Source organism: Aulostomus chinensis, chromosome 2 (genome assembly GCF_037954235.1).
Source record: "Aulostomus chinensis isolate RoL2024-O1b breed Wild chromosome 2, RoL_Achi_v1.0, whole genome shotgun sequence".
NCBI lineage: Eukaryota > Metazoa > Chordata > Actinopteri > Syngnathiformes > Aulostomidae > Aulostomus > Aulostomus chinensis.
Window position 1 is genome coordinate 7,146,107 of NC_141321.1, and position 12,902 is coordinate 7,159,008.

The following is a 12,902-nucleotide window of genomic DNA, read 5'->3' on the forward strand; positions in this document are numbered from 1 at the left end:
TCGCTACTCAACTCAGTTTATTACGACATTTCAGACACCTTGGACGTGTCAGTAGATACACAGATGACATGAATGGCATCATCACAATAACTCAACAAATTTGAAGTCTTAAGTTCAGAAAATATATGAAATATACCAACATGTCTCCATGTCTTTAGCCTCCAGCATCAATTTTAACATACATGACAAATGTTCAACTTATCACCACAAAACCTGTAGAACAAAGCGTGGCGGGAGACTTCCCTCCCTCTCTCAAACACTGGTCAACGCACTCAGGACCTCCTGCTACTTAAACCAAGCACCTACAGACTCCAAGCCTTTGCTGTCACACTCATAGCATTACAAATGCAACTGGCTGGTTATTTATATGATGTCGTTTAAGCATTCATACAGGATCCTTTTTCAAATATTACAATTTTCCATATACATGGTTGACAATGAAGACAAACGCCACATAACATTGATCATCGGGCCTTTTTCCCTTTTCTTCCTTTAAAACATAATCGTAAGAATCAAGCATTTCCCAAACTTTCCAGGAAGCCCACTGCTGTTATTCTCAGTATTTAGTTCATGCATTATAATGTACATGTACAGTTTACAAGTATTACAGTATTATGAGTATATTCTGGCTCACTTCATGCTGAAAATACACGAACCCTTCATGTACATGGAGAAGCTGAGCCTGGTTCTTGAGGTCCATGCTTACTGCTGACTCATCACATTAGTAGCAGCACCTTCATGTGCAGACAGACACAAACACAGAGACAAAAAGTGGATAACTGGACTCTTGGCACACAGGAGCATATGGTTCTTCTTCACATTACTGTTAATAATACACACCTCTAGCAACCATTCTCACTCTCATTAAGTCAGTGGGGTTTTTTTTTAGATCACCAATTAGAGTTGCATATCATTGTGATTATATCTTTATAATACCATTCTAAATAAAATGCATGTTAGCTTGTCCTGAACCGGCGGTTGAAGTAAAAATAACAATAAATAAAATAAAATAAATTCCCAGCTAAGGCAGAAAAAAAAATGGCGGCTGCCATGGCAGTGATGTTTTATCAGATGAGAATTTCAAAAAACTGGACCCCCCCAGTGACAACAATCCCTGAAGATGTACAGCGTACATGAAGTATCACTTCATAGTGAATGAAGGCATCTAGACTGGAGAAGGGTATACTTGATCCTAACCAGAGTAAAATAAGTAATGATGTTAGATTTTTACTTGCAATCATTTTTTTGTATTCAAGCGTCTTCAGAGACAAACACATTCAGGTGATGCTTGTGGTCAATAAGTCAGCATGAACTGAGCATCGGAGGGTTTTACCACTTTCTTCCACGCGCTGCTCGTGGTTGTTTGAGTCAGCACTCAACATGGCGGATGTCTGATGAGGATGAGCAGACAGAAGGAGGGTGTAGTGTTAGTAGTCTGTTACTACTCTGCTTTTTCACTGCATCATGCAGCTGGAACTCGGCAGGAAGTCCTGGACGTAGGTGACGGCCGCTTTGGACAGATAGGTCATGGTGCCATAGCTGCCACTGGGGGCGCTGTCATAGAAGAAGTTGCAGATGCCAGTTGCGGGGTCCTTCTCAAGGAAGTAGTCACAGCCGCTGTGGGTTTTCTGGGGATACCAAGACAGAACGAGTATTGAAAGTCATGTGTAAGTCATGAGAAGCTCTTGTGCCAGCAGTCGTACCTGGTCATTGAGGAAGAGCTCGTTGGCCATATGGAGGATGCGGTCAACATGGATGATGCCACCAATGGTGTCAACGTCCACATCAGCTAAGAGGCCCAGAACCATCACTGTCTCCATCAGCAGCTGTCGGTATTCTGGTTGGGGAACGTGGTTCAGAACCGACTCTACCTGCACCGCAAACTTGATTTCTCCTGCTGTCATCTAGACAGAGAACAGGGAATTAGTCCGTCATCCATGCAAAGCGAGTCCTGCGCTTGAACTCCATCAGAACCGGAACCAGAACCAGACAGCTACCTCTCTGGTGGTGGAGGAGGGCAGCACATAGCCATCAATGGATAGGCCGTGGCACTTCTGCAGGATCCTCCAGACCTTCTGGTAGAAACCCACCGGTACTCTGTTAATCGCTCCATCCAGGCGACGCCTCCTCAGCCACTGGCCCTGCTTCTCCTCCCAGTGCAGCTGCCCATCACAGGAACCAGTGCCCACTGGGGATAAGATGCCACTGGGGGTGGAGGGGCTGCTGCAACGCTGCAGTCAGACCAGAGCAAGTTAGAGGAAGCAATTAATCTCCGTTTCTTCACTATGTAAGAGAACACATGAATCAGCAGTTTAAAAGCAGCTGATCAAATGAGTGCATCACAATCAAGAAGCTTAGTGGTCATGATGTCATCGCTGCAACACACTGGTGCTGAACCAGCGCGTTAGGGCGGGAAGCACAGTGGACTAATGAACCTGAGACTATCAACCCTGATGAGCTGAATGTGGATTATGACCTCAGGCTGTTCCTCTAATTTCTAGGATTTACCTTTTCTTTTTTAGTCTTTTCATTAAGTGCATATGATGAGACTGACGCAACTCTTTTGAAAGCGTTTGCGTATGTCTATGTCTTTTCATGTGTTATTATGTGTATCAATTTAAATGTGAAGTAAATTTTCTCCTGTGATTGAGAGACCCTATGAGGGACCACAGCCACTCTGTTCCCCCCCAATGGAGGAACATTCAGCTGCAATGTTACTTAAGATTGCAGACGTTCTTCCTCAGTTTTGGATAATTTCCCTTCTCTCAGAAAGACTGAATGGATGACACTGAGAAGCTAATACATCATCCCATTGTTGCCAATGGGAAGTCGAACAATCTGCAATCTGGCAGGCAAAGGGCGTTTTAACGTCATTTCTGTGTCATAACTAAAACACACAATTTAGGCAGGCTGCCAACCCCATGAAACACTCTTGAGCGTTTCGATCGACTTGGTGTGTGACAAGATGGCTCCAGATTTTGCCAGCTTTGCATTTCACTTGACAAATATTACGCTGTTGCCTGTATCAAGTTTTGAAGAAGGGGTCACTTTCAGCTCATCACTGGCTGGACTGTGCTGGGGAAGTTGCATGTCTCTATGAATTAATTCAATACTGCAGGTACCGCTACAGGACGCATCAGGTTGAACCCCCTCTGAGTCCCGTAGAGCTCAGTATGTGACGGTGCTGAGAGCAGCAGCTGCTGCCTCGTCTCTGGGATGGTACATTTGCACATCTACAAACATCCCTCAACGCGCAGTGAGCAGACAACCAGAGAGGCTTATTAATCCTCTCAACTTGTCAGGCTAGCAAAGCAGCATCAACATGCTTCCCTCAGCAATGTGATCAGTCAAATTGAACCTGTAAACCCCCACATCACACATTCAGCTCGAAGCCCTCACAAAAATGTTGAAGGAACAAAATTCTTTAAAAAAGGAGAAAGGCTGCACCAAAGGAGGGTTTTATTTTTAGGCTTTAGCCTTACAGACACTTAAGTTATGGTTGGTTTGGTTTCTGTAGAACATTTGGTAACAATGGCATGAAGACTGGTTGATACAGTATTATCCTTTAATTAAGATTAAAATCTATAACTAACCATAATACTAACAGATTTTGGTTTTTTTTTTTAAATTGAGAAAGAAAAGCATTCATGATGACTTGGATCGGAAACATTCTAGTGACACCAGAGAGGACAAACCAAGTTCAAGTGAAGCAGATGAGGTGAAATGGTTTACCGTGGAGCGAGGAGAGGTGACACTGCTAAGACCGCCACTGAAGATCTACACATGGATAATGGGTGAGAGGTGACAAAAAACACTTTGAGATGTCACATAGTCCTCCGACAAACACGGGTGCCCCTCCATGCCAAAGAGCCAACACAGAATGGGTCACGACCAAGAGAGGGGGCTTTGTCCGAAAGAACAGAGAAGCATGTTCCCCCGGCATGAGTGCAAAAATGAGTTGCAAGTCATTCCAGCTACGGTGATGCACGTTATGCTAAGAGCGTGCATGCGGTCTATGAGCGTGATGTTAGAAATAGCCACGTTAGAGCTTTGCAAACCCAACCCACACTGAGAGGCCGAGAGTCATCCAGCTGCAACCAGAAGTACAAAGCAGTGTTATTATAGATGGCTGGACAGCCCAATATGGGGGTGGGGGGTGTGGCGGGGGGGTGTTTACCTGTTTGATCTCGCTCTTGAGCTTGTGTATCCCTGTGCGTTCAGTCTTGGTGGCTCCGGTGTGGTCTAATTCATGAATGGAGATTGCGGGGCTGGTGGCTGTTGACTGGATTGGCCGCACTGATGCACACAGACCAGAACACACTCATTCAGCTGGCAGATGCGTCTGTTCATTCATTGTAAAACACAAACTGAAGACACCAAAAGGTGTCAAGAATCTAAAACAGATCTAGAGATGATTAGAAACTATGCAGTCAACATCCCTGAAGTGGTCCTGTACAGCCACCAGCTCACCACCAAATGTCCTAAGCTGCAGCCGAGCAAGGCGGGTACCAAGAGTTTCACACGGCTCTTCTGCTGGTGGTTTCACATTTTACCCTTTGGTAAGCTTGGAACCCGTTTAGATATTAATACTGATGGTAGAGCTCATTTGGTAATATTTGATTAAATATAAGGTTTTTGTTGTGAAGGCATGGAGGACCTGGGTCCCAAGGGTGAACGCCCAAGTAGCATGACAGAAACGCTGTCACATCTACGGCCAATGTAAAAGCTTCATGGATCTTCAATCATTAGTCGGGCGCTGCTCTGTAGAAAATACACAGCAATATGAAAGTAATGCTCTATAAGGAACAAGCCAAAAAGATCACAACAAGTGTCACAAGGATTTTTTGATTGTAGATGAAGTGATAAACTGCTGCAACACTCGGAGCAAGCTGTGTGGGAGCTGTTACATGTTATCAGAATGGGTCGTCCCCCAATCAATCAAGACACTGGAATACGTGTCAGCAGGAATGTATGATGTGCAGCAGCAGCAGCAGATAACGCTCAGGGAGCCAGAGACATGCGGGAGAAACTCACTGCTTCTCTCGACACCAAACTCCTTGCCACTGAGGATGTGATGCAGCAGGTTCTTCATGTCAAACGGACTCAAGCTCATCAAGCTCTCCGAGGCCTCCTCCCCTACGGAGGTGTCACACAGCTCACACGAGTCTCACGTTGCAGGTCACTGTGTTTTCAGGTGTGTGGCCGTGGCTGGTTTTCCTACCTGAACAGTGCAGGCTGCGTGCCAGCTCCGTGGCCATCACCTGCATGATGAGTCCTATTCTGAGTCGGAGCATGTCTCCGAATAGAACGGGCTGGGAGCGCACATACATGGCCAGATAGACCATGATTTCCTGGAACAGACACACAGGCAACACTGGTGTCACTACAACAACAGCAGCAAAGCTCTGAGATGTTACCTGAGTGAGAACAGCGATGCTGATATCCTGCCCGCTGGCTTCATAAATGAGGGTGTTCAGCTCCTCCGGGGGAAGTGGACTGACAGAGAAACGCAGAGGGGAGGACATGGTTTACTTCCTGATGATGAGTTAAAACTCAGAACAAATCTGGCTTATTGTGGCTGTGACTTACACTGTGATGACTCTCTCTCTGGGTTCAGGAGGAAGACCCACTGTCAGCTGCTTGTGATGGGAAATAAGATCCGTGCACGCCTGAGGAATAAACACAGATCAAATAAGTACTAAAAAATGTAGTTTCAAATTATTTTTTTTGTTTCTCTTTTGCTTGCAATGTAGATATCAGACATGCATCATCTGTTATTTTTATAACATTTATATCATTTAGATTATTTCCTGTAACAGAAAACTTGTTGTAATGGCGTTGAATTCTGCTGAACCATTTGCTTATTTGATTTTTAGACCTTTAAAGTGCTTGTCTTATAGTTTCAGTGAGTTTACCGTGAAAGTCCCAGACATCTGAAATGGGAAGCGTCAAACTATTGTCAGCTTTGAACTGAGGCAGTTGTATTTGTCTTTTCTTGTTCAAATGATTTTGGAATCCAGGATATTTGGGGGGGGGGGGGAATCACTGCCTCAGGGGTTTTTGTGGAGGACTTTCAAGTTTTTCAAGGTCCGATAGGGAAGACAAAGGACAGCTGGAACAACTGAGACAGGACACGATCAGCAGCCTCAAACAACTCGGCCCTCCGGGGGAAGCTGAAGACCTGCCGATTTCAGTTGGCCTGTTGCCACAACTCATGGGGATCAGCATGTACAAGGTCAGTCTACGGCCTGCCAGGCAACTGGAGAGGCTGGTTAGGGTAGAGGTGAGGCGATGGCCGGCATCAGCACCGCCCCACAGCACTGGGCTCCACAGGGATGAAACCCTGTCTCTGGTGGAGGAGAGCAAACGGGCCAAAGCAAGAGAAGATGACACGCTCAGAATCTCACTCAAACTGCATCGTGCCAAACCGGGCCACAGGAAGAATGCACACCAGCTGCAAGATCTGTCTTCAATCATCACAACACCCAGTCATGCCCCCCAGGGCCTCCGTACATCCTCACCTCAACGTTTTGAGTTTGATAGGATGTCTGGACACTCACACACACAAGAATGCAGCACATAGTCAGATCACCATCAGAGACCAGAGGGACCCCCCTCCCCTCAGTCAAAACAACACATCACAAACATGTAATCAAGAAAGCTCAAACAAATCATTTCGGACCCTCCTCATGCTGCTCATAGCCTGTTCCAGCTGTTACCCTCTAGGAGCCAGTACACATCCACCCGCACCGCATCATTCCACTTCAAAATGACGTTGAACTCTTGCACATTTTGCTGGAATTATTTCTGTAAAGGTTGTTTGTGATGTTGTCTTTGAGTTTCTGTATATATTCTCTGAGGTGTGATTGATCAGGTCGACCACATCATGGACGTGAGTGTCAGGCGCATGTATGGTTTTTATTTCGGACTTCTGACTGACCTCAGCAAGGACCTCCACCCTCTTACGGAGTATTCCAGAGATGTATCTGATGAGCCCCCACTCCTTGCAGGCTCCAGCTTCTGCATAAAGCTCCTCCAGCAAGGTGGTCACGCTCACCCCTCCCTGCCCAGGACCTGAAAGCTCAACCAGCCAATCTGCTCCTCTGTTCAGCACAAGACACAAAAAAAAAAAAGAGCATGAATAAATCACAGAAAGGCTTTTTTCTCTCCAATGCTGTGAATCAGCTTCATGTGCATGCTGCCGTTACTTCATGACATAAAGGACGTAAAGGATGTCGGCCTGGTCCTGCAGGGTGGGACACTCCTTCAGCTGCCTCACCAGCGCTGCAAAGTCTGTGTTGCCCTGAGCGTCCCGAGGCAGGTGCAGATCGGCAGCACTGTGGGACTGGTTTCATTGAAAGACAAGCGCATGTCAGACAAGCGTGAAGTCACAAGAGAGAGCAAAGGTCAGCCATGCCTACTTTGTGCTGCTTCACATGTGAGCCGCGTTGAGGATAAGGAACTTCAAGTAGGTTCAGAGATTTGCGGTGTTTGTTCATCACAGGGGTAACAGGTAGATACATGGAAGACTCTAAAAAACACACACATTAAAAGTAAAGAGTCATGCACATATGCAGTCAGTGGTTCCCAGTGGGTATTGCCAATCTTTCTAAATGCATCCTAGTGTATCGGCTCTAGAAAATAACAAGTTATCTGAGGCAACCTGTTATTTGTTTATCAAGTGTTGTGGTGTGAGCACAGCAGGCTACATGCTTACACACACACACACACACACACACACACACACACACTCACACACTGAATTGGGGGTGAAGCTCACAAAGACAAATTGATCAAACCACAAATCAGCAGAATTGAAACAAATGTGTAAGCTCGTTCCACTAAACCTCTCAGTGCACTTTGCTGTGATTCTGATTTGAATGAGCAGTCGATGGCACTTCCCTCAGTCTCGAGTACAATGCAACGCACCGTAAGATCGCTAAAAACTCACTGGGCATGTTAAGACCCTGAACCTGGGCCATGAAAGACAGAATGTCTCTGGTCGAGTGTTCAGCGCTGAAGACGTGGCGCTGCCCCCTCTGGATGGGAGGAAGATGGCACTTGCTGGTGGTGCTGTGGAGGAGCTGCGTGAGGTACTGGTCAAACGAGTCTTTTGAGCCCTCTAGAGTGAAGGACACACCTTTGATCATTCACAGCTCAAATAAAAGGTTGATTCTGAAAGGTTAATCCTCACAATGTACCTGGGGGCCCACAACTGTAGTATTCTTCACCATATTCTTCATCCTCCTTTTCATCTTCCTCCTCAAGTAAGTCGTCATCATTCTCTCCATCCAGGAAGCTGAGCTGAGTGTGGAAGGAAGTGGTCTGGAAACTGGAGAGGTCTGACATCTGCACCCTGAGGTTAAAGACAAATCAAAATGAAATTCTGCCAAAATACTGCGTATAACCATGATACTGCTGTAGATCTCAGAACAGAATAAGAGCAACATAAAGCTGCATGTGTGTCACAGACCTTGCTCCAGCAAAATAGCCATCCTGTAGTTTCCTGAGGGTTGCTAGGATACAAGTGTCAATCCCATTTCCATCTTCAACTGGACATAAAAGGTAAGTAGATAATATGAAGTTCACTCCTATCATTTATAATATAATTACAAACCGAGGTGACATGTGACATCTACTTATCAGACACCCTTTACGCGAAATTGCACAAGAATAAAGAAATCTATAAGAAATCAATGCACTGGACTGAAAGCAACCCAGGATATGAGCCAGACATGGAGCTCATTCATTTTGCACATTTATTTTGTGGTGTGGAGTCAACGAACAGTTGATGAGAGTTGCAGCGTGTTGAGCCTCATTACCCAGCATGCTGTGGGTGACGGGGAAAGTGAGTGTAGGTCGTCCTGTCATCCTCCAGCGGGAGGAGAGATAGGCCAGCTCCATGCGTAGCATCTCCACAATCATCGGGTTGTCTAGAGCCAAGTAGAAATGGTGCTGATCCAGGAACTTCACCCCATCCAGGAAGAAAGAGAGGTTGAAAGGGAGAGAGAGAGAGAGAGGGGTTCACCCCCATCTTTTCACAACTGAGGTTCTGACCATCGCAGTTAAAAGGTACGTCACAGAATGAGTCCAGAGCTAGCTAGTTTTACCTGAGGAGTGAAAATATACGAGTGGTTTCTGATCTCATAAAACTTGGATGTTCCTAGAACTCCAATGTGTCTGTACGGCCTCCCGCTCAAACTGAGTTTCTTGCAGTTTCCTGTGGCAACAACACAAGAAAACATTATTTTAATTATTGCGCGTGCACACACACACACACACACACCAATAAACAACAGTTTTTTGTGTTTGTTTACCCAGTCTGACATAGATGTGGCTAAGGATGCGAGCAGGCATGACCCGAATAGGCAGAACTTCTGACATCATCTGGACCCTGATCCCATAGCCGTTCAACAACTCCTGGATCTCCTCTGACTCTGCTAGAACACAGACTGACACAAACGAAAAAAGAAAGAAAAAAAAAGGATTCTGCAAGACAGTTCTTGTATACAGCCATGACATCACCGCGTTGTTCTGTTCGACTATGTTAATGTAATGGTCAGTCTGTCAACTGACCTGTGACTCAATGAGAAATAAGAATAAAAATAAGAACTGGTTTCAGTCCTTTGTTGCGGATGCTGGTTTCTCCAGTTTTACAAACAATCAAAGCTCTGCTGACGTTTTCTCACACCAACCTTGTACCACAACATCTGGCTTTAAATTTGTGGAGAATCTCCTGTTGAGAGGATCTATCTCTCCTGGTGCCAAGAAGCCCTGAAAACAGAACGGAAAAGACAGAGAGACACGTAATTCCATTCTCTTTTTAGTGTGTGATTTTGTTTACAAGGCGATTTGGTAAGTATGCGTCTTTTTCCTTATTTTACAATGCAGAATCTGCATATGTGGCATTGACTAAGCAGTCCCTGTGTCCAGAGGCTGTGTGACGTGATGACTCACCTCGGCCAGGAGACAGCCCAAGATGTAGAGCGACTGTCCCCACATGTGTGGAAGCTGCCCCATGGCCACTCTGTCCACTGAGTGAGGATTGCTGTATTCCTCTTCCACCTGATGGATAAAAACAAGCTTTCATTCTTCCAGGCACAGTGACTTTGAAATGATTCTCTCTCTCTCTCTCTCTCTCTCACATACACACACACACACACACACACACACCTTTGATAATGTTCCCTGATACTGATTCATCTCAACTGCAAACGATATGAATTTACTGTATTCCCTAAGAAAGCTTGAGTGCTCCTAGCCTTTTATATTGCAATAAATTAATGCAAAATAATCTTTGAAAACACCTACAATGTGACTGCATATACAAAAAAGAAGAAAAAGACACATAAAAAGTTAAAAGTACAGTCATAGAGGTTTTTTTTTTAAACTATACCTAAGCACAATGTGCTGGTTTGAGCTAAGGCTAACACGCTAATGTTTAGCAGACAATTAGCACATTTTTCTTAATTTAGCATGCTGTTTAGCACTAGGCTAGGCTGATAGGAATAACCTTAGTTTTACAAGTACAACATGCCAAGACCAAATTAAGGGACTGTTTGAAATGTTGACCTGATATAACAGCATAAGCATCCTGCTAGCAAGGTTAAAAAAAGATATGCTAATAATCAAGACTTTGTAAGAACTATTTTGTCAAACAATCAAAGAGATCAACACATTTAAAATTAACTGTGTAACTGACAAGATTATTTTCGCGTGTTGCCAAGAAGACAGTAGAGTTCAGCATTGCTTCCACACCAGCTTCAATTAGAAAGGGATAAAGTGTTACCTACTCTGCAAATACACAGTGAAATATAACCGAATATCTTCTACAAGTCAACAAAAACCATGATTCAAACACACAATATAAAAGGGCGAGTTTTTAGACTTTCTTAAAAACATTAAACCTCATATCTTGACCATGAAGCTGATTGGGACTAGTTTACAGGTTTCGTTGTTCATGTTTCTGTAGGGAACAAGATACCTTCTCGCACGGTACAGCGTATAGTTCAGGCAGTAGTTTGATGCCATTCTTGCCTCGAATCAAAACACCCTCCAGTGCCTCGCGGTACTCCAGCACCTGAAGACAGTGCACACTCATCACCATTTGCAACAGGGGGACGGCTCCTGTTTCCACCTTGTGAATCCACAAGTTTGTGTGCCATCACGGAAAAATGCTGTCCTGCCGTAGCAGAACCTATGACAGAGGTGGTGAGGACGGTACCAGTTAAGATGTTCTTTCTTCTACTGACTAATGGGAACCTAATATTTCATCTACTAGAACTCTTTCACATCAGTCTTATTGGTCTGGACTTCATCGTTTCACCTGAACAAAAACTACAGTTGTAATTAGGTCTGGCTACAAAAGGCAGTCTAGGTCCTGGTGGGAAAAACTCCTTGAGATTGTTTGAACCTTTGGAACATTTTCAGGATTTTTTGGTGGTTGACTTCATGCTGGGAACTGACAGGTGTCATGCCATGAAAAGTTCTTTGGTGCACAGAGATATTTGCTGTGTGAAGCCAGAACTAACCAGATCAAAAGTATAATAACAAACATGTGAACTTTGGTTCAGTTCTTGGTGCAAACTTCCAGTAGGGAAAAGCCCAGTAACTTGTCATTGGATGTTTCCCTGTAATAATGTGAAGGTCTTCATGGAGAGCAAACTGCAGAATGACTAGCACACTTGGTTACCTGCACTTGGTCCCCAGCAAAGATACCGTCCAGGATGAGGTAGGTCCAGAACACAGGCCACTCACATTCAATATTCTCAAACAGCTTGAGCTCTGCAGGATCGTAATGCAGCCGAGATGGGTCCTGAGAGACGGCAACAAAATCCCACCAGGTATCAAGTGAATTTCAATCCTGGAGCAAAATCACTGTTGCTTACTGGTAAAAATCATCACTTCGATTTCAGAACAAACTGTGAGCAGGATATGGGACCTCTTTAGGGCAATGATATCCATCCCGGATGAAGCGGCAGCAGCCATAGCGTCCCTGAATTAAAACAGGGGCAGAGGTTTAATGGTGCCACAGACTTGCATGAACGACCCGGAGTTACACTTCCCTGTGCTCACTGTACCTGCAGCTTGCTTATGATTTCGGACTTGGTGATTGCCACCAGGTCTGCATCCTCCACAGCGAAGGCAGGGAACGAGATGACTGACAGAAGACCGGCATCGATCTCCTTTGAGGTTGAGGCTCTTGGCAGCATTGAGCACAGGATGGACTACAGGAATGCAGTACAGACAACAATAAGACAGAGCTACCGCAGGCTCTCGAGGTTTCACGGCGAGATGGCTGGGGGCAACGCCAACAGTACCTGACAGTGTTCCACGTCATCCGGTAGAACATGGATGACAGACTTTGGCCCTCCATGGGCACCAAACAGGTCCAGCTCATCTATCGCCTCAAGAGCAGCCTGAAACTCCCATCACACTCATATCAACACACACCTCTGTGCATGAACACATATTGTTCTTGTGGCCTTTAATGTGTAAAACGTTACAGATGTAACATCGACAACTATCGCAGATTCCAGTACCTTTGCAATTCCTACCGAGCTGCCATTGAGCTCAGGGATGCCCTGGTTGGTTTTGTCCCCTCGCTCCCACATACCATAGTCCTGAAGGAGGACAGGAGGCCATGACATCACTTCAACAATAGCCTACTGTCCCACTTCCAATAGTTTTCCTGGCTGTTCCTGCAGCTATGAACATCACTATTCCTGCTGTGATTTTTTTTTGTGTAAATCCATACATTGTACTCACTGCCACTTTATAGGCAGCCTCTATGTAGAAGACCAAGTTTTGGATAAACGCGACCTCGTCCAGGTTTGAGATGATACGAAGACCTGCACAATCACACGACACACTCAGTGATTCAAGTATGACCCACATCAGAA

At 45.1% G+C, this 12,902-nt stretch overlaps 1 protein-coding gene across 4 annotated transcripts in view; it reads right to left on the reverse strand.

Annotated features, from left to right (window-relative positions):
* LOC147268923 (phosphorylase b kinase regulatory subunit alpha, liver isoform) overlaps positions 1 to 12,902 on the reverse strand; it is a 17,326-nt gene continuing 4,424 nt past the window's right edge. Inside the window, exons 6-33 of one of the 4 annotated variants that reach the window (XM_086224947.1) lie at positions 12,769 to 12,851; positions 12,543 to 12,623; positions 12,321 to 12,419; positions 12,081 to 12,227; positions 11,942 to 11,995; positions 11,693 to 11,815; positions 10,985 to 11,080; positions 9,958 to 10,065; positions 9,696 to 9,774; positions 9,318 to 9,452; positions 9,111 to 9,220; positions 8,823 to 8,967; positions 8,474 to 8,552; positions 8,202 to 8,356; positions 7,952 to 8,122; positions 7,422 to 7,531; positions 7,209 to 7,345; positions 6,941 to 7,103; positions 5,590 to 5,669; positions 5,418 to 5,496; positions 5,222 to 5,351; positions 5,035 to 5,136; positions 4,178 to 4,296; positions 4,068 to 4,091; positions 3,733 to 3,777; positions 1,998 to 2,231; positions 1,704 to 1,904; positions 1 to 1,628 (exon numbers count right to left, since the gene is read on the reverse strand). In XM_086224947.1, coding sequence (XP_086081073.1) covers positions 1,455 to 1,628; positions 1,704 to 1,904; positions 1,998 to 2,231; positions 3,733 to 3,777; positions 4,068 to 4,091; positions 4,178 to 4,296; positions 5,035 to 5,136; positions 5,222 to 5,351; positions 5,418 to 5,496; positions 5,590 to 5,669; positions 6,941 to 7,103; positions 7,209 to 7,345; positions 7,422 to 7,531; positions 7,952 to 8,122; positions 8,202 to 8,356; positions 8,474 to 8,552; positions 8,823 to 8,967; positions 9,111 to 9,220; positions 9,318 to 9,452; positions 9,696 to 9,774; positions 9,958 to 10,065; positions 10,985 to 11,080; positions 11,693 to 11,815; positions 11,942 to 11,995; positions 12,081 to 12,227; positions 12,321 to 12,419; positions 12,543 to 12,623; positions 12,769 to 12,851 — 3,263 coding nt within the window. In that variant the 3' untranslated portion in view covers positions 1 to 1,454. The remainder of the gene's footprint in view (positions 1,629 to 1,703; positions 1,905 to 1,997; positions 2,232 to 3,732; positions 3,778 to 4,067; positions 4,092 to 4,177; positions 4,297 to 5,034; positions 5,137 to 5,221; positions 5,352 to 5,417; positions 5,497 to 5,589; positions 5,670 to 6,940; positions 7,104 to 7,208; positions 7,346 to 7,421; positions 7,532 to 7,951; positions 8,123 to 8,201; positions 8,357 to 8,473; positions 8,553 to 8,822; positions 8,968 to 9,110; positions 9,221 to 9,317; positions 9,453 to 9,695; positions 9,775 to 9,957; positions 10,066 to 10,984; positions 11,081 to 11,692; positions 11,816 to 11,941; positions 11,996 to 12,080; positions 12,228 to 12,320; positions 12,420 to 12,542; positions 12,624 to 12,768; positions 12,852 to 12,902) is intronic. The other 3 variants (XM_086224954.1, XM_086224963.1, XM_086224974.1) reach the window with 3 other exon arrangements.